General features: G+C 32.3%; 1 protein-coding gene across 1 annotated transcript; it reads right to left on the minus strand.

Annotated features, from left to right (window-relative positions):
- Positions 1-1,906: 1,906 nt before the first annotated feature.
- Positions 1,907-16,888, minus strand: LOC108908694 (cholinesterase 1). Its single transcript, XM_018712809.1, has 11 exons — positions 16,807-16,888; positions 15,371-15,508; positions 15,177-15,317; positions 14,827-14,986; positions 11,759-11,944; positions 11,514-11,704; positions 9,479-9,668; positions 7,085-7,251; positions 2,804-2,936; positions 2,201-2,342; positions 1,907-2,146 (listed from the first exon to the last, which is right to left on the minus strand). Exons 1-11 carry the CDS (start codon positions 16,864-16,866, stop codon positions 1,966-1,968), a joined length of 1,689 nt encoding a protein of 562 aa, XP_018568325.1. The 5' UTR covers positions 16,867-16,888; the 3' UTR covers positions 1,907-1,965.
- Positions 16,889-21,211: the final 4,323 nt, after the last annotated feature.

The raw sequence follows: 21,211 nt of genomic DNA on the forward strand, positions 1-21,211 counted from the left end.
AAATAGCTGGGAAGTTTTGGTATCTTTCCAAATTGAAATCTTGAAATTTTTTAAAAATAATCAATCAAAATAATAAATAAATAATCATTTTTATTTTCATTTCATTCACTTTAGATTCGAGATACCCTTTTCCTGATGCGAAATTCTGGTTGATGCTTTATTACCATTAGTAAATTGTGGAAATATTTAATATCCTAATTTGTAATTTTTTCGTATTAAATAAAAGAAGAAAAATAAAAACTTAAAAATTAACTTAATATATTTACTACAGAAATGATTTGCATAAGTAGAATAACAAGTTAAAAATACACATACAGACAACGTGATATGTATATTTATTAAACATATTTCACATATAAATAATGTATGGAGTGTATTTATTGTATTGAAATTAAATTTATTGAATTAAAATTGTCTTTATTTAGGATTAATGTGGGTACTTGTGGCATTAAAGAGTTTTCTTTTTAGATCTGCTTTTTCAGAATAATTTACCTAATATTACCATTGTTTTTTTAAGATGCAATATCGCATATCCGAAAAGAAAATATATAAGTAGTACCTACTAAAAGAAAAAAAGGGAAATGGATTCAAGGAGTTCATTAATTTTTAATAATTATTATGTAGTCATGCGAACAAATTGGTTGTACCATTTCCGATTTCAAAAAATAAAAGGTCATCAATAGTTCTGAAAATACTACAGACTGGCAATTTCCATCATTTTTTTTCAACGCCTCCTTAACGACACGTTAGTGTCAATAATTTTTTTAAATGAAGGATTATATTTTTTTTATTTCATCACGAAGATAATTTTTTTCTGAAACTAATAATATATCTTGATTTTTGAGAAAACTTTACAGGAAAAGTATATATAAATTAGTTTTAGAGCTCTGATAAGGGGTAAATGTCATTAATAGTAGAAAAGCTTTACCAGTCACGTGACATAATATACATGTTTTTTGCGTTTAAACTTCTTCACTAAATATAATATCATGAAATTAACAAAAAAAAGCCTCTTATTCAGTACATCAGAAGGAGTATAAACTTTACAGTATTTCATTTGTACCAAACATATGCTTGACTTACCTTTGGTAATGCATAATAAAGACTTGACCTCTTATCTGACTTTCCGGTAAAGTATTCTGGTCCAGGTTAAAAAGGGTTTTTAATTCTTAAATAGACTTTTTAGGTGAAAAAAATATTAGTTTCGCCAAATTTTATGTCGAACCTGATTGAACGTATCGGGTTTCAAAAATTTTAGAGGGGGCTCAGCTATATATATATATATATATTATGCTATGCATTGATCAGTGACTTCATGTTTGCGAATATTTCAGGGTGGGGACACGAACCCTTTACCCCGTAGTCGACGCCTAGCATTCAACAGAAATTTTAGTAATATACCACATTGTAATTACAGTATTTACTGCTACATATAAACTAATACCACTTAAGTTTATAAATAATGGTGTTTATTTTTACTGGAAATTAATTGTGTTTAAAATACTGTTCAATTTGTATAAATGCATAAAGGTAACTATTCTTTAATGCTTTATTTAATTTTTACCCAATAGTGACATGGATTAGTAAGATACATCAAGTATATTCTATTTTTTATGCTATTTTGTTTGCATGTTTTGTTTAATTGCAACAGTTTTACTCATAAAACTTGGAGTATATAATTCAAGTGGCGTGCCTTGGAAAAAGGCCGACCCTATCTTCCTTGAGATGCTGTATGTTGTGCCTACCGTACCGATGGGGTCTATTTTGACTGTACGTACTAGTATATAAGAAAGATGTTGCCAGACATTCCTCTCTTCTTTGTTATGTGTAAAAAAGTTGTTTGCGTTTGATGTACAGAAAGATAATTGGAAGGGTCAAATGCCCTGGGATGGAAAGATCAATTGAATTATCAACTAAAACGATTTATATTTATATTTACAATTTTTTATCCTTAAAATTATAAAATCAATAATTAGATAGTGGTGGTATGGCATAAGTATCTAAAACTTTCTCCCATTTGAGATACTCCTTCGGATTCCTCTTCATCTCCAGCGTTTTGTTGATATCCAAATACACCAAATTGTTCCGAGTTAGTTTTTCCCATACAACGTTATTCAGAAGACTGTCTCTTTTAGGAGTTGGATTCCTGAAACAAATCATGTACAAACAGTTTTTGCAATCATTTGAGCATAAGACTCACAAGTACTTAACGAAGTTCGTCCATAAGGTTAGTAAACGCTGCCGGGTTACCAAATCTTGCGGATCATCGGGCGAACCATCAGAAGAAAGCGGTGCGTCCCATAAATATCCTAATTCTTCAGCGTGACCAACACCTGTCACACCTATCACAAAAATAATAACATATAAGACAGTCAGACCACTTGGACAAACGAAGAAGCAATGATTATCGTGATTTAGGCATAAGGTTGCTTTTGAATATTACAATAGAATCATTAGAAACATAACTTTTTCAGTTTCAAATGATACTACCCCCAGAAGGCCAAAAAATTAAATGATAATTTTTAAGGTTTTGATGAAAGCTGAAGGTATATGGTATGTTTGGTTTGGTTTTGCAAATAATGGTTGTTCACTCAGCCAAAAAGAATAAAGGTTAACACCCTAACAATGGTTGGAGAACGAATTTAAACTGTCACTGAATTACTCTCTTGGCTGCTTTTGTTAGTGAAATTATCAATAATCTCGAATCGTACCAGAAAGTAAGGGAACCAAAATTAAACTTATTATTCATTGCTTTGCAACTTACTCGATGCATCTCAATTTCTCAAAATAACAGAAAATTTACCTGCAACTTGCATCCCGTTTAAGCCTCCCATTTTACCCTTGTAGGAAAACTGGTATAGATAAACATCAGTATAGCTCGACTGCAGCTTAGCATGTCTAATGGTGGGCGTTGTAAATACTTCATCGCTAGTAAACTGATACAAAACAAAATATGAGTAACAAACTTTATTTCATAAATTCCTCTCCTGGTTTCTAACTGCTGGGATATCAGTTTGGACAAAGACCAAAACTGTTCAGTCACAATGACTTGGTTAAATAATTTCTGCACTTTAAAAATTAATTTCCAACTTGCTTTCTTTTCAAATGGAATCGATGTGAATATAAATAGATGTTATCATTATTGAGCAGTGATGTTACAGCTGTGAGAAACACCATATGAGATATTTTCATTGAAATATATGTATATGCTTTTTCATTAGTACGTGCTATGTGGATAAATTATTTTTAATTTTTTTATTCTAGATAATTGTTAATGACCAATTTGTATATGTTATTTCTTTAGAACATCTACTAGTAAGTTTTTGGAATCAAAGAAAATACGTGACATTTTATGATGATAACATTTTAAAAATAATTTGAACTAGCTCGATGCCTTTAAAGTAAAATAGAAGTGAAAAAACCATATTAAAGGATTTAAAATTTAATAATCAAATATGCTATATTCCATATTAAATAAAGGCAATAATACTTTTTAAAATGTATATTATATTAGCTGTCGTATTTTTACTTTATTGTAATAGTTATTTATGGTACTAGTGTGTTACGATATATACAGGGTCGGAAAGTCCCCATGGTTCATCAGCCGTTACGTGAGAGCGATAAAGAAAATCATAGAAATCCGTGCGATAGAGAAAGATGGCTATAATGAAAGCGTCTAATAGTCACCGCCCATTTCGCCCTTCTACAAATAAAATCCACTTCTTATTTGTGGACTTTCCGACCCTGTATAAGTCAACCTGGGAAATTTTCCCAGTCACTTGGGAATACAACACACGAGTGTCACACAAAGTTGTATCCAACACTTTCATAGAATTTCGTTTTAATAATAAATAAAAGTAACTTAAAATTTCAAGTTGTCAACGTCAGAAAAAGTAATTTAACGAAATGAATGTATTTTTAAATATTACAAAGAATGCGAGTGTCAACCTAAATTGTGTCTGTAACCAAGGGTTGCCAGTAAACAAACAATATTTTTTGAGTTGAAATCACGTTTAAATCCTAAAACCAAGACTGAAAAAATGGAAAATGTGGAAATTCTATCTGAAATTTTAGAAAAAGCTAATGCGGCTACTGCAGGCGTCATTCCGGAGAAATTAAAATCTAGGTATATACAACAAAGAACTAAAGGAATTTCAAGATTGGAAAATCAAAGAAGGGGTGAAAGGCGTAAATGAAGATGTCTTGCTGGCTTATTTTTTCAATTTAAGTGAGAAATTAGCTCCATCCACAATGTGGTCTAAATATTCCATGTTGAAGTCAACTTTGAGAGTATACAAGAACATTGAAATTTCTAAATTCGAAAGACTAGTGGCATTTCTAAAGTCTAAGCACAAACATTTTCAACCAAAAAAATCCAAGGTCTTGGAAAGAGAACAAATCGAACAATTTTCTGAACAATAACTGAGTTATATTTATTAAATTTGTTGTTTTTAGGTGGCGCTGATATTAGGAGCTTTTGGCGCTTGCCGTTGCGAGGAATTGACCCATCTAAGCATAGACAATATAAAGGACAAAGGGCAGTATATCCACATCATGATTTCAAATACTAAAACGAAGAAACCTAGAAGCTTCGCTGTATTAATTGAAGGATTTTGTGTTAATCCAATTGAATTAATTAGAAAATATTCTAAGCTAAGGCCTCAAAATGTGCAGCATAAAAGGTTCTTTTGCAATTTTCAAAAGGGAAAATTTACACGTCAATGTGTTGGTATTAATAAGCTATCAAAAATCCTAATATTGTTGCGCGATTTTTGGGCTTGACAGATATACAGGGCATGGCTTATGTCGCGCATCTGCTACTCTCTTGGCCAATGCTGGAGGGGATATTACAACACTCAAACGCCACGGTGGATGGAAGTCATCTACCGTGGCGGAAGTTTATATAGAAGAGTCAATTTCCAGCAAAATTGATATTAATAAAAAGATTCAAGGGATGCAGACTCCTGAAGCAAGCACAAGCAAAGGGGAAACCTGTTCTACAAATTTACCACAATCGCAAAATAATTCCAATAGTCCTTTGGCATTAAATTACGGCTTTACCATAAATGTTAACGTTAATATTAATAAGTAGATCGATTGTAAGTTTGTAGCATTTTAGGTTATTGTTGACTTATTACTGTTTCAAATTTGTTTTCTAATAAAAACTAGAAAAATAAACCAAACGTTTGTCTTTTTATGATTTCTATAAGTCACTAGTGGGTTATAAGTCATAACTTACTAGTGACTTATGACTTATAACTCACTAGTGACTTATAGGCCACATTATTCCTTTAAAACCAAATAAATCATAGTATCATTATAGTTAGTAGTTGGATAAAGATATTAAGCTAATTCAATTAAATTCATTTTTTTTTCTAAAACTCCAATCAAGTGAAGTCAAACAGTGTTTTTCGGTACCAAAAGTCTAGGAGAACAAAATATATCTAATTTCATAGACATGATACTCGACTGATAATATAGCTGGAAACAACTACTCTATGTACCCCACTTAGCATTGAATTATACCAACAATATGTAATAAAAATCAATTAATAATTATCTAAAGTAAGAAGTATTATTAATATAAAAACACAAACCTGACATATTGAAATTGTTAAATAATGTATTTAGTCAAAGAAGTATCTAATATTCTTATACTCCAATCGAATTTATTGCACTTTATGACGGAAAAGGGTATGTAGAACGATAATATCAAAAAAGTAACTCGAAAGAATGGACGCTCAAATTGAAAATAAGTGGCAATTTTACGTATTTTTTCACTTTTTTACTCCCCCCAGAAAATCTAGATAACCTATCGGAGTATAAGTTATTTTTGTTGTAGGCAATTAAGTTACCTACGATTTATGGTACCTAGAGTCATTTTTCACTAATTTGTTACCTGTAAAATAAAGGTCGAATGCGAAAATATCTGTTTTCAAAAATTGCGCATTATATTTGCAAAAAGCGATGGGTGTTGATGAAATTTATGGAAAAGACGGTCAATCCAATGATCAATGTGTGTGCCAAACACTTTGCAACTAATTGTTTAATTACTAACGTTAACATTAGAAGTATAATACCGTATAATAAAAGTTTAACCCTTTCTTTAATCGTCTCTAAAATCCCGGTCCGATATGTCCAATAGTTAATTAACAATTAACGTTATAAAAAAGCTATCTTGCAAACAAAGGGGGTAGGTGATTTATTTTTGAATTACCTTAAAAATAAGCTCTATCCAATGCAAAAAGAGCGAATTCCCGAGCGGCTTTTGTCTGACCCTGGGACAATTTGTTTATAACGCTTTTACAGTTAACAAATTAGTGAACAATGACTCCAGGTACCTTAAATTGTAGCTAATTTAATTGCCTACAACATAAAATAACTAATACTCCGATAGGTCGTCTAAATTTTCCTAGGCAGTAATAAAAGTGAAAAAACTTATTTGCAATTTGCCAACATAGCGTCACTTCTTTCGAGTTACTTTTTTGATATTATCATTCTGCATACCCTTCCCCGTCATGGAGTGCAAGAAAATGTCTACTAACAATTTTTTCAAGTTTTCGGGTTTTATAATCTAATTCGATTGGAGTATTATTGTTCTAACATCATCCTCGGTAAAGACCAACTCGAAAAATAGCCACGAAATAAAGATTACTATTTACATAGGGCTGCTTTTTAAGTTGCCTCCTCACAAATGGAGTTAATAAATGTTAACAGAACAATACAAACTGAAAAACTTGTCGAAAATGCTAACACCTGACTAAAATTCAGTTAACACATTATAATTTGTTATTAATTTTTTAATAAACTTATTCCAGAACATTATCATCTAGATATACAAACTGAAAAACTTGTCGAAAGTGCTAACACCTGATTAAAATTCAGTTAACACATTATAATTTAATTATTATTTTTTTAATAAACTTATTCCAGAACATTATCAATTAGATTTTCCCTCATTTCTCTTACTGATTTTAGAAAGTTACCTACCTTTAAAATTTTTATAGAATATTTCCTTTTTTTCTCGAGAAATAATAATATACATATTTACTATTAAAAATAAAAATAAAATGAAATACCTCACCTTGATCACTGCTGGGATGTCCTCTTGAAATGTTCGGTCAGTGTAAATTTGTCTGAGTTTCCGACCAGCAGTCACTTTGTTTTCTTTAGTCATATTATATTTATTTCCAATGAGACTAGACAAGTCTTTGTCAAAATATTTCGCCCGATTCTCGGGTGCATTAGGTTCTAAAACATATATTACACAAAATCCTGCTTTTGCTGCTTTTAAAGACAAACATATGTAATTGAATCTCACCAATAAATATTTAATTATTATTGGATTACATTGAACTTAATAACTTTTATAGGTATCTGATATGGAAATATAAATTTACTCCATTTTGGCATATGATACTCGCATTGCTGAGTTTAAATTTCAAGAATTATCAAATCGTTTTCATATACAGGGTTGCCCATCGAAAACGTACCGCAAGGCATTACAGGGTAGTAAAAAACTTTTCGGCAAAATCCAAAAACAGGTCAAATTTGTTTCTGAGGGGGACAACTTTTGGCTCAAAAAGCGTACCAAAATCTTCAACCCCCTAAGTGGGGGTGCTATCCCCTAAATTTTTTCAAATGGGAATGGGGGTCAAGTGGGGGGTCATTAGAAAGGGCTTTTAATTCTCTATACATCGATTCTTACTTTTTGAAAATCGATTCATTATTTTAGAAAATATGCAGCTTTGAAAATACGAACAATATTTTTGACGAGAAATGCGAAAATCGATTTAATTTTACTTCAAAACTTACGGTATTAGTCAAGTAAATGCTGAAAATGTTGTCCGCCAACTTGCATACAATGATACAGGTTGTCTTCAAACCGTTGTCGAACATTCTGGAGCACTTGCGGTGTTACTTCGCGACATACATTAATGATTCGTCCTCGCAGATCTTCCAAGGTATCAGGTGGAGTGCTGTAAACTTTGCTTTTAATGTGCCCCCAGAGAAAGAAATCTAAAGGATTTAAGTCGGGTGACCGAGGGGGCCACTCAATTGCACCTCTTCGTCCTATCCAGCGTCCTGGAAACGTCTCATTTAGGTAATTGCGCACATTGAGCGAGTAATGTGGAGGAGCTCCGTCTTGCTGGAAAATCAGTTCGTGTTCATTGTAAGCAGGGTCGTCCTCTATGATATTTGTTAGAGCTGGGTCGATGACATTTTGTAGTAAATCCAAGTACATATCGCCTGTCAAATTTCCAGGAAGGAAAAAAGGACCTACAATGGAATTTCCAAAAATACCTGCCCATACATTCAACTTCTGGGGGTGTTGGGAGTGTGTCTCATGGAAAATCCTTGGATTGGTATCAGCCCAGTAACGACAATTATGGCGATTCACTAAACCATTCAAGAAGAACGTACACTCGTCCGAAAAACACACATTAAAGAGGAAATTATCGTTTATCGCTCGTTCAGTCATTATTTCGCAAAATTGCAAACGACGATCAAAATCGTCTTCATTTAGCTCTTGCACTAGCCGAATCTTATAAGGATGGAATTTGTATTTTTTTAATATTCGTTGGACACTTGTACGACTCACTCCTGTCGCAGTAGCCAATTGCATTGTACTCAGCGTACTATCCATTGCCACTTGCCCCAATACCGCTATTTCCGTAGGTTCATTTAGTACCGGATTTTCAACCTGCCTCTTTTTGTTATGAACGGAGCCAGTTTCGCGAAATTTGGCCACCAATTCGCGAACAATTTTTCCAGACGCATGTTTCTCAGGATGCCGTTGGTTGAACAGTTCGGCGACCCGATTTCCGCATTCATTGTTTTTGAAAAAAAGCTCAATAATTTCTACTCTTTCTGGAATTGAGTACACCATAATTAATCAATTTAAAAGACTCGGCAGTATTGGTACTCTTCAACTACAAGTCACAAGACAGTTATCTAGCAACTTCTTGTGGCCTATCTAAATACGAAACAAAAAGCGGACAATTTTTTGCTCACCAAAATCAGGCTAAAGAATTCGCAAATCAAAAAAAAAAACAGCGAATTCTTTTGAAGGAATTTACCAAGCTAATACCGTAAGTTTTGAAGTAAAATTAAATCGATTTTCGCATTTCTCGTCAAAAATATTGTTCGTATTTTCAAAGCTGCATATTTTCTAAAATAATGGATCGATTTTCAAAAAGTAAGAATCGATGTATAGAGAATTAAAAGCCCTTTCTAATGACCCCCCACTTGACCCTCATTCCCATTTAAAAAAATTTGGGGGATGGCACCCCCACTTAGGGGGTTGAAGATTTTGCTATGCTTTTTGCGCCAAAAGTTGTCCCCCTCAGAAGCAAACTTTTCTGGCAAACCTGTTTCTGGATTTTGCCGAAAAGTTCATTACTACCCTGTAATGCCTTGCGGTACGTTTTCGATGGGCTACCCTGTATGTATTTCTACTCGAATTTTTGTTTCTTACCTAAAGCACCTAGTAAATATTCCTCAGAATTGAAGCCAATGAGTATAGGTACTTGGTTTATATGTCCTGTAGTAAAAGGTTTATAAAAAGAAGTCGTCAAGAATGCTCCTTCTAGATGAGGGTTTTCTATCACAGGCAACCATATTTCACCTTCACCTTCGATCAATGAAGTTTGCTTTCCTGGTGCAGTCTACAGAAATTATTTTCTCTTATCTCTCTATTCTTAATGTTTTTCGGTTAGATTTACAGATTCTTTCATAACAAACCATACATAGTGCAGTGCTAGAGTAGGGTCACTTAGACGAATACCAATTGACTTGGAAAATTCTCTTGTCAAAATTTGATAATATTGGGTCATTCATGAACTTTCAGTAAAATTTAATTTAGCTGTAGCTATTAAACCATTTGAGGTAATTCATTGATTTTTGGTATACACAATATGCCAGTGAAGAGCAACAGATCCTCGAAGAATTCCAAATACATAGAAAATTTACCTTTGTATGTATATTTTATTCACTGTTTCATATGGTATATTGAAGGTTTACTTATATAAATCAGTAACAAAACATTTGCATTTGATATTACTCTTACATTTTTCTCGACTGTTAACGTAACAATGAAATTTAGTTAACATATATTGTTTTAATCATCTTTTCAGTATTATTTTAACAACGAGAATTGTTCTAGCTAATATTTTCATATTTCAGTTTGATAGTAATAATACCAGGACTTGTCACTGTTATTTTACAAATTAAAATTAAAAGGTTACGGATATTAATGGAAAAACGTTTATTCATTCACCACATCGGATATGATCTCCCTGGATTTAGGTAAAATGAGGATTTTGTGAAAGTGCCTTATTCCTCACTTTTCAGAAATGATAAACTTCAAATTCCATTTTGTTAGAAACTGTTAGTTCTTCTACTGTTTTTGGGTGAGCAAGCAACAGGGGCAACTTTTCCGGTAAGTGAATAAATATGTTTTCATTAGGGCCCTGATATTTTTAATACCGAACTGTATGAAAACATTGGCTCTATATTCCTTGCCAAAATAATAAAAGCTGACCATTAATCTCATCGTTAATTTATACTATATGAAATAGTGAGGAGTTTTCCCCAAGGACCAAAAAAGAAAACAAAATTCTGTTCTCGAGTCTTGAATATTGACCATACACCAAATATAAATAAATTCATTCAATTTTTTTTAGTGGTCACTTTTACTCTGCCATTACAGTACGAGGTCTGTTCAGAAAATAATCGAACTTTTAGATTTTATTCCTTCAAAGTACTACCCTCTCCCATTCACACACTTCTTCCAGCGGTATTTCCATTTCTTCTTCTTGATAACTTAATTTGAAATAGCCTTTAAAGTTTGTGACGAATTTGCTTTGATGTCATCAATAGTCTAAAAAGGGGTCTTTTCAGCACTGATTTTAATTTGGGAAATAAAAAAAATGCAAGGAGCTGGTGAGTAAAGAGGGTGAGGTAGGACAGTATTCTGATTTTTGACGAACTGACAAAGATGAGTGTGTCTGGTCTTGCTTTGCCTTGCTACACACATGGTTCACTGTTTCACTTTGAGACAAGAATTAAAAATGCACAATTCCATTAAATTAAAAAAAAATCACTTTGACATTGGATCGAGACTGCCGTCCACACGATTTTCTTTCTGTGCTACAAATTTTTGACTTTCTGAACATGGGAGTTATCAGTTCAAGCCTTTCTGGTCGAGTTTCATCTTCAACTAAATAACGATCACTTTTAAATCCTGAAAACCATTCGTAATATTGCGTATGACCCAGAGCATCATCTCTGTAAGCTTGTTTCAAAGGTTGGAACGTATCCGAGAAAGTTTTCCCCAGATTCAATCAAAATTTTTAATTCAGAACTAACACTCAAACACGTTGCACTCAAATAACAATATCGTGAGAACTAAATGAGATATCTCCATTAGAGCGTAATTCAAAAAGTTCGGTTATTTTCTAAACATACTTAGTATGCCCTGAAAGAATCTGTATAGCGTTTATTTGACTTACAGTAACGGAATTATTGATCAATTTGGAAGCTGGAGTATTTTGCAACAACTTGAGTAATTCCTCTGGTTCGAAAGAATCGAAATTTGGGTCCAGACTTCGTCCCAATTCGAAGGCGTAAAACCTAGCGTAATCTTGACGTGTCCATCTTGCTATCGCAGTACCACTTTGCAAAATGGCGGCTCTGAAGAGTCCTTAAAGATATTATTTATGATGTCTACTATTAAAGTGCCGAAAATATTTCTTACCTCTGTTTTTTGGGCTTATTAAATGTAGTCCCACAGCTGCTGCTCCGGAACTCTCGCCCGAAATTGTTATTTTTTCAGGGTCTCCACCGAACAAATGAATGTTCTTCTTGACCCATTTTAAGGCAAAATGTTGATCTTTCATCCCCAAATTTGCTGGTATGACCCCATCTCCAGTGGTAAGGAATCCTTAAAAAATGTACCAGAATGAAACTATCTCAGAAATACCGTACGTTGTACATATAGATACGAATGCATTGTACGTACTCTGGATCATTGGTTACATATGTCAGATAGGTTAATGTAATTGAATGTAAATTTATTTTATATATGTCCCAAAATTCACATATTCAGATTTGAATTTTGCCTAATTTGTGCGGTAAAGTGATGCTAAAGAAAAACAAGACAGTGACATCTTACAGTTCAGAGTTATTAAAAATGGAGCGCTATATGAAGGAACGCTATACGTTGTTCATTCAAAATATGGTCGGAATAGTTATTTAATTTCATTAACTGTGAAGAGATTAATTGAAAAATCCAGGGAGACAGGATCAATTAGTGATCTTAAACATTCTGGTCGTCCTTCAACACGTTCAGTACAAAACATAGAAGCAGTTCGTGAGAGTGTTGCTAACAGGAAAATTGATTCGTCACCGTGGTCGAGAATTGAACATTTCGAGAAGCTCCCTAAAGCATATTCTCACGGAAAATTTTGCATCTTCATGCTTATAGAGTTAATTAATTCAAGAACTGAAGCCTATTGACCACGCAGAGCGAAGAGAGTTCGTTGAATCGATTATGGAACAATAAATGGATGCTGATTTTTCAAACAAAATCATCTTCAGCGATGAGGCTGATTTTCATTTTGATGGCTTCGTTAATCAACAAATTTGTCGCATTTGGGGTTCAGAAAATCCACTAGTGATTGTTGAGAAACGAATGCTTCCACAACGTGTCACAGTCTTGCGAAGATTTTGGGCTAGAGGACCATTCTTCAAAAATCGCGACATAGTAATCCAGTTTTCTTGTGCATAAATTGTAAGATGTCATGTGGTTTCAACAAGACGGTGCCACATGCCATACAGTCCTAGAAACAATTGAATTACTTCATGAGTTATTTCCTGGTCGTGTAATTTCCCGTTTTGTTGGTCAAATTTGGCCATCCAGATCATGTGATTTAACGAAGTTGGACTTTTTTTAGGATTTTTGGAAGTCTAAGATTTATGCCAGCAAGCCTACGGTCTGCCACGCCTTGAAGGAAGAAATTGAGCGCTGTATCAACGAAATTGAGCTGCATTCATGCAAAACGCTAATGGAAAATTTCGACAAGATATGCCATTCCATACATAACCCTATACTGTATGAAAAAACTGAAAAATCTACGATTTTTAATTAAAAATAACCATGTTATTTTACACATCTCTGCTTGGTCTACTGTGATTTTGTTTTCAATTATTAAAATGTGAATGAGTGCAAAATTGTCAATAAAATGATGGACTGTAATATTCTTAAATTGATATTGGGATTTCATAATGTATACAGGGTGTGCCATTTAACACTCCCGCTGCCAATATCTCCGAAATGAAGAAATTTATTTTAGTTTCGGAAATTGGGGTTGTTAGATCACCCGAATAGCTTCAAATTGCAGTTGGAATTATTAGTTCAAATCTTTCTGTACAGATGGCGTGGCGTTACTAAAAAACTTTTTGTTCCACGGAACGTAAAAACACAGTCCATCTGAAAGATAGTTAGATTTTGAGTAATTTTTGTAATATAAACTTTTTCCTTACATTTACTTGTTTTCGAGATATATCGACTTCAATATGCAATGCAGGATATAACAGGAAAATCTATTACTTTATCTAAATCACACCGAGGCAATATATTCTTTTAAAATATTGTTATAATGACTTTATTCACATCACATACTAACTAACAAACAATAAATTATAATAAAACAAATGATCAACTACAGAAAAAAAAATGTACAATGGTAAATCGTATAACTAGTATAGTTAAACTGAAAGACGCAAACTGATAAAACTGTAATTATTGGAAAACTAATATGTGTCATCTGTCAAAGTTTTATTTTAAACAAATGACATGAGCCACCTATGACTGCATTTTTTAATAACATTCGATAAAATACGGTTACTCTGCCCCTTATAAGATTTACCATTGTACTTTTTTTTCTGTAGTTGATCATTCGTTATTTTTATAATTTATTGTTTGTTAGTTAGTATGCGATGTGAATAAAGTCATTATAACAATATTTTAAAAGAATATTTTGTTCAGTGTGATTTAAATAAAATAATAGGTTTAACTGTAATACGAGTATCATCCATTGCATATTATTGAAGTTCACATATCTCGAAAATGAGTAAATGTAGGGAAAAACTGTATATTACAAAAATTACTCAAAATTTAACGATCTTTCAGATGGACTGTATTTCCACGTTCCAGGGAACAAAAAATTTTTTAGTAGCGCCACGCCATCTCTACAGAAAGATTTGAACTAACAATTCTAACTACAGTTTGAAGCTATTCGAGTGATCTAACAACCACAATTTTCGAAACTAAAATAAATTTTTTCATTTCGGAGATATTGGCAGCGGGAGTGTTAAATGGCACAACCTGTAAATACATTTTTATAGAAGCTGGTACAGAGCAATTTCGTCTGTAGTACAACGTTGTGTTATTAAATAAAAAATTAACAAAAAAGTATCAGGCTTAAGATATGCAAGTTTGAGGATCTTATAGTTTCGAAATATGTACGTTCTTATGATTAAAAAAAATATATTTGATTTTCATTAGTTTTTTACTTACTTTTATAATTTATAGAAAAAAATAAAATTCACTGAAACAATATGACACTGTTGATAGATTTACTAATGTAAAATTATTCCAAAAATTAGAAATTTATTTGTTAAAAAAATTGGAATAAAAAAAGATAAAAAGTGTCAGCAGTCTTTTAAAAATATGTCTTGGTTGCGAGCAATTCTTGTACCAATGCAAATTGGATTTAAAATGAATAGAATAAAATTAATAATAAATATAAGAAAAGCAAATACCTAAAACAGACAGTCGGTAGTTCATTGTGACGACAACGATGTTGTGTTCCACATAGAATTGCGGTTTGTATTCTTGAACTACACCAGACCCATCTTCAAATCCACCCCCATGTATCCATACTATTACCCCTAATGGAGTTTTTGACGAATCTCCTGGTTTCTGGAATCAAATATTAGTAAATCTGAATAAACTGAACTATCCCATTTTTTCAATTTTTTAAAGGATTTTTTTCATTAGAATTTTCGACATAGAGAAAAAGTTTTAGACATTTCTGGTTTATGATATTTTAATAATATAATTTATTGGTTATTTTAAATAAACGATCATTTCTTAATGCAACCAGTCTTACCAAAGGAGTGAAAACATTCAGGTATAAACAGTCCTCAGTTTGCGTTGTATTTGCAATCTCGTAAGAATTTATTTTGTAACAAATTTTTGTGTTTTTCGTAGTATCCAATACTCCAGTCCATTTCTGGTGCTTCTTGGGTGGCTAAAATAAAGGCTGAATATTACTGAAAATAAAACTAATACGCATCCAATTACCTTAAATCTTAATTCACCGACAGGTGGCGCTGCATATGGGATTTGTTGAAACCCATAATAAACGATGCCTTTCGGGGAGAGTAACTCTTGACCCTTTATTTGGCCCTCTGGTAAAGTAACGAGTGTGGGATCGCTTACCTGAGGACAAAATTATGTATATTGCGTTGCTCTGTGTTTTGCAACTGTTATTTTTGGAGAAATAAAATGGACTTATGTCGAAATAAACAAAATTTCTTTTTGTAAATGTAACATATTTATTCCTAGTTGTTTCCAAGGTACAGCAAGTTAAAGATTATTCCTTTGTCATTCTTATAACTTTTGAAAATTCAGTGCAGTTGGTTTCAAATTGGTAAATAGTAGTAAACAAGTGTGACAAGAATAAAACTACAATTGCAATGTTTAACTCAATCTGCAATTTTGGTTGAGGTGAACTCAGGGCTACAAGTTCTATAGAGGCCTCTAGAAAACTCTTGCAATCAGCGACATACCTATATGACAAAGATGATAATATTCGATCTTTTTTTTCTGGGGTGGGCCGTGCGCACCCCTGACCCCCCTAGCTACGCCCATGTTGGGAAGAATGAATAAATCTTTGAAATTGGCATTGCTGTGTGATGGTACACGCCCTTAAAAAAGCGTAGAAACCTAGAGCCGCCATTTAAGAAAATCACTGATGATGTCATTTCTCCTAGAAGACACACCCTGTACCATTGTCTGAGGAGGGGAAACGTTCGGCTTTAGAAAACATATGAACTAGAATGATCATCAGGGCAGGTCTAATATTATGATAGTGGATACGCCCCCGCAGATGCTAGCCCGAGGGCAACAAGGGGAGGTTAAAAAGATCAAAACGGACTGTAAAAGCTGTGAAACCATTGTTTATGGCACACTCAAAGAGACAGACCTGTGAAACCTTATATTACTCTAATAAAAAAGTGTTTCATCCAACTACGTGCACATCTACAGCGTATTAACGAGAGAAAAAAAAACAAATATCGGCTTATTCGACATATTTGTGATATTCTTTTGTTTGACTTGATACGAAATACTGTCGCTTTAGAAAAATTCATATCTCTTTACGTTTTTTTTCTCTAAGTTGGGTGCTAAATGTAAGAAATCACACTGTACAAAATAATATAACCATCTAAGCCACTAAATAAGGGCAAGTTACTAGTGTTTGTTAAGTTATTAAGAATAAATAATTTTCAAACCAAAAATATTACACGCCGCCAATGTAAGTTGGTCGAAGGTCACTAAATATTATAAATGAGTTCTTTGTCAATAACAGCCACAACAGTTTCTGTCAACACGTTATCCGGTGTTAACCACAAATAAAACGTTTCTATTGCGCAATATTAAACAAATAAATCCGTTTTGTCCCAAATTTGATTAGAGTTTGATTTGTTTTTGTTTATTTTATAATTTAAAATACTTACATGTGCTATAGATAAACATATTTCACATAAAATGAATATAATAACATTTCTACAGTTCATCTTGATTCATAATAACAGTAAACAACAAGCTCTTCCCTCTATATATACCTACCTACATAAGAAACTGCTATGGGAAATTCCTTAAAAAAGATTGGTTTATTATTATCTGTTTCTATGAGTAGCGGTACGCAGAACGTTTCGTCGGAACTTAATTTATTAATTTATAACATTTTTTTAACCGATAAATAATATATCGAAGACCTTATGCTAAAATGGTTGCAATTTATGATATGGCGAGTAATTATGATATGGCGAGTAATTATGATATGGCGAATATATTCAATTATGGTAATTGACGTATTTCACACTAATAATGCCTTCATATCTATGACTGATACAATGAAACGAATGTTAGCTGAGGCCATGCAAAGTTCTGGATAACTGTTTCTGTATTGAGTACCTACGATGTACCTACTACTACACTAAACAGTTAATAGACAATATATTAATAAAGCTATTACTTTTAAGAGGTTGGGTTTTCATAATACGAGTAATTATATCTTATGTGTACAATAATGTTTTTGGAAGTCATTAGTGAGTCGTCGTTTCCAAGCGGTTTTGCTTGGCTAATCAGTGTTTATTAATTCGTGTTTCCCCATTTGTTTTGGTGATAAGTAAATAGACACGATAACCTAATAAGGTGTTTGAAATGTTTTTAAAAACAGTTGTGGTTTACTTATAGACGATGTGAATTTGAGATAAGAAGCTTCCGTATAAACACAGGCTCGAATTGGTTTAATAAATTTTACAAATTTAACTGAATCATTGTCAATCTTTCACCTTCTTAGTTTTTTTCATGGAATCCTTACGGTTAATAATTCAAAATTGGCAAAGTTAGCTGCATTATTGGTAGGTGAAATTGTTGAGAAGTTGATGATGAATGCTGATGATGAAACAATGTCAAGACACACAAAAATTGCTCCTCAGACTCTTCTAATTATGACGTATGGCGCTAATTTTTCTTCAACTAAATGAAAGTATCTAGATACTATGAGGAAATTGCACTGTACTAGATTTGAAGATTTCTACAGTGGTTACTTGATCAAAAATTATATTTCACTACCAATGTTTGTACGATCATAGAACTCTTTACAATCCTTGCTCTCTGCTACTTTTATTTTTTTTATATTTGTTTTGACGAAAGGAATTTATTTGTTGCAACGTTATTTACATCCAATATTCTCAAAATGAAAACAACTATGAATACAATAAAAGAATCTGTTAAGTGAGACCTGATGGACTATTTTTAACCTATCTTTCCGTTTAGAATTATTTAGAGTGAGAAATTTTGTGGCTGGGGAATGGAAATAACGTCTCAGGTTGGTGTAAAAATGCATTTGATCGAATTTTAAGCTGCTATCTTTTAACGTAAAGACATAATCATAAAACAATCCTGAAATTTATTAATATCTTGAAAATACAGTTTAATAATTGTCTACGCACCAACCATACAAAATATTAAATAGGTATATTAAACACTATATTATTTTCATTTCACATTTGTAATATGTGTTGCATAATGTATCACATACGGGGTGTCCTGGTACTTGATATAAAAAATTCGAGTATAGATGAGGTCAAAATAATATCAGTTATTCATATATTTTTTTTCCATACGGGCCTTCGTTAATAAGTTGTGGGCCCTCAAAGTTGAAAATTAAAATCTTATTTTTATTTACAGTCTCTAAACTATTAACTGACACATGATACATGATACAAATTTGGTGATCCATAATACATGCGTACAGCTTGTTTTTGATGTAGTAAGTGAAACTTCATTGTGCCCAGAACGCCAAGGACGGACTATGCCCAATGGTTAACAACACAGAAATTTTGCATAGATGACGATCGCCATCTGCCAGTATCAAAAATAAGGTTACCAAACAAAGTTTTCAATGTATATGCAAGATGATGTGATTACATCTAATAAGTCTATAATTTTGTGTATATACTAATGCCTAATATACATTGTATGCTAAGCTTATTACTATGGGATATTTTTTTAAGTTTTAAATGAAAACCGTTAGATAAACCTAAAATATTCTACATTTAGCGTCTTTAAAAGTCTGCACTGTGTCACCCATCTAAGTTAGAAATCATCGCACCGATTTAATAGTCATACACTCTTTAGTTATTTGCAACTCAGAAAATTGATCTTTATGCGAACATTTCAAAATCACCATTCTAATAATAATAAATTTATTTATTACAAAGTTCAAACAAACAAACAATTTTGTATTAAACAAACGATACATTAATATACAATAATATAATAAATAAACAAAGGAGCTGCAAAGGCAAGCCTGTGCGCAGCTTCTCGTGTTACATATTAGGGCAAAATATAAGGCAAAGTAAAAGTGCTTGAAACAGATGCGAATACAATTTAAAACGAAAAAAATAGCAAAATAACATAGTTTCCACAAAAAACAAATTAATTAACATGAATTTTTTGAGTTATTATTTCTTCAACTCAAATTCAATCGGTAGTTTTAATTATTTTTAATGTCTATATATCAATTATACTTCTACCACAATTTAATATAAATTCCTTTACTTTATTTTTAAGTATATTTTTGTTTTTAGAATCACGAACATCACATGGTAATAAATTATACAATCTAGGAGCAAGAAAGTCATTGTCTAATTGTTTTTAGAGCTTGTGGAATAACGGTTACCAGCCTGCTCCTTGTAGAATAAGGATGTTTTATATGTCTCAATGTGTTTTTATTTTTATGTTGATGTACGACAACCTTTAAGAAGTAAGTTTGTCTTGGATCAAATACCTTTGCCTCCCTATACAATTCAGCACTAGGATACTTATAGTCTTTTCCTAGTATTATTTTCAAAAATATTTTTTGTAAAATTTCAATTTTTTTTATATATGTCTTAACTACTCCACCCCAACTCAAAATTCCGTAAAACATTCTAGACTCAATTAAGGAGTAGTAAATAGATTTCATATAAGGGAAGTCAAGTATTTTTTTTACATATTTAAATTTGTATATTAAAGTTCGAACTGTTTTTATGGTTTGATTTATGTGGAAGTCCCATCCTAAATGTTGATCAATAAGCACACCGAGATATTTTAAATTTTCGCAACTATTAATATACAATATTGTCCCATTGTCTACAATATTAAGTTTAGTATAATTCGGCAATCCGTTCTTGTAAGAACTGAATGGGATAAACTTTGTTTTTTCAAAATTCATAGTTAGTAGTTTATGAATAAAATAATTAATTATAGATGACATATCTGTTTCTATTTTAGTTTTAAGAATATTCCAGTCAGTGTCCTCATAAAATATACAGGTGACGTCGGCGAAACTTATGATCGTACCGAGTGTAATTTGAGTAAATAAATTGTTTAAATATACTCAAAACAATATTGGGCCAAGAACAGTTCCTTGGGGTACTCCATATTCCACCTCTCTTATGTCACTGAATTCATTATTAAGTTTGGTGAACTGTGTACGACCAGTGAGGTAACTTGCAAATAGCGAAAATGCAGGGCCGCGAAATCCTAAACCCTGCGAAGTCTGTAGCAACTGTTTGTGACAAACAGTGTCGAAAGCCTTCGCAAGGTCAAGGAATATACACAACCACGGTTTATGATTATCTACTCTATTATAAATTTTTGATGTTGGTGCACAAATCGCATCTTCAGTGGATCTGCCCTCTCTGAATCCAAATTGGTTGGGCGACAGTAAATTATACTTTGTTAAATAATTTACCATTCTAGTTTTAATAATATTTACAAATACTTTTGCCAAATTAGTTATTAACGATATTGGCCTATAGTTTGATGTTAATAGTTACCTCCATTTTTGTAAATTGGTTTTATTATTATTTTTTTTAATTCAGTGGGACAAATTCCAACCTCAAAGGACGTGTTTATTAATTCAGCCAGAGGTTCCCCAATTTCTTGACATATTTCTTTCAATGTTTCTGCTCGTAGTGTGTCGATACCTGGCAATATATTTGTTTTTAAAGACTTCATAACATTAATTACTTCACACCAAGGACATTTAAATAAAGGGGACTTATTTATTTACATTTCTAGATGAAGCCTGGTCTATTCACAGTCTAATTGTATCATTGTTGTCAGCTGTATAATTATACTGGAAATGTACTTAATATTTTTATCGCAATTTTCATCACAATTGTGAAAATTATTATTATAGGATAGTATTATTAAGTTATGCATACAATATTGTTAAATTCTGTACATATTAAACTATTTTTCATTTTTCATATTTGCCATGTTTGAAGACTTGGCAACTACGCAATAATTTGTAGCGTGTTCCTCGTTCGTTCTGCCGTGGTTGGCAGAATAAACGAGGAACAC

This window comes from Anoplophora glabripennis, unplaced genomic scaffold, assembly GCF_000390285.2.
Source record: "Anoplophora glabripennis isolate ALB-LARVAE unplaced genomic scaffold, Agla_2.0 scaffold498, whole genome shotgun sequence".
NCBI lineage: Eukaryota > Metazoa > Arthropoda > Insecta > Coleoptera > Cerambycidae > Anoplophora > Anoplophora glabripennis.

What these genes read in the sequence shown, in the direction of transcription:
- LOC108908694 (XM_018712809.1), bottom strand. Translation starts at nt 16,866, where the DNA reads ATGAACTGTAGAAATGTTATTATATTCATTTTATGTGAAATATGTTTA. An exon ending in TCGGTGAATTAAGATTTAAG is followed by an intron (nt 15,318 to 15,370) that starts GTAATTGGATGC and finishes CCTTTATTTTAG; the next exon opens with CCACCCAAGAAGCACCAGAA. An exon ending in CTACCGACTGTCTGTTTTAG is followed by an intron (nt 11,945 to 14,826) that starts GTATTTGCTTTT and finishes ACATTTTTTAAG; the next exon opens with GATTCCTTACCACTGGAGAT.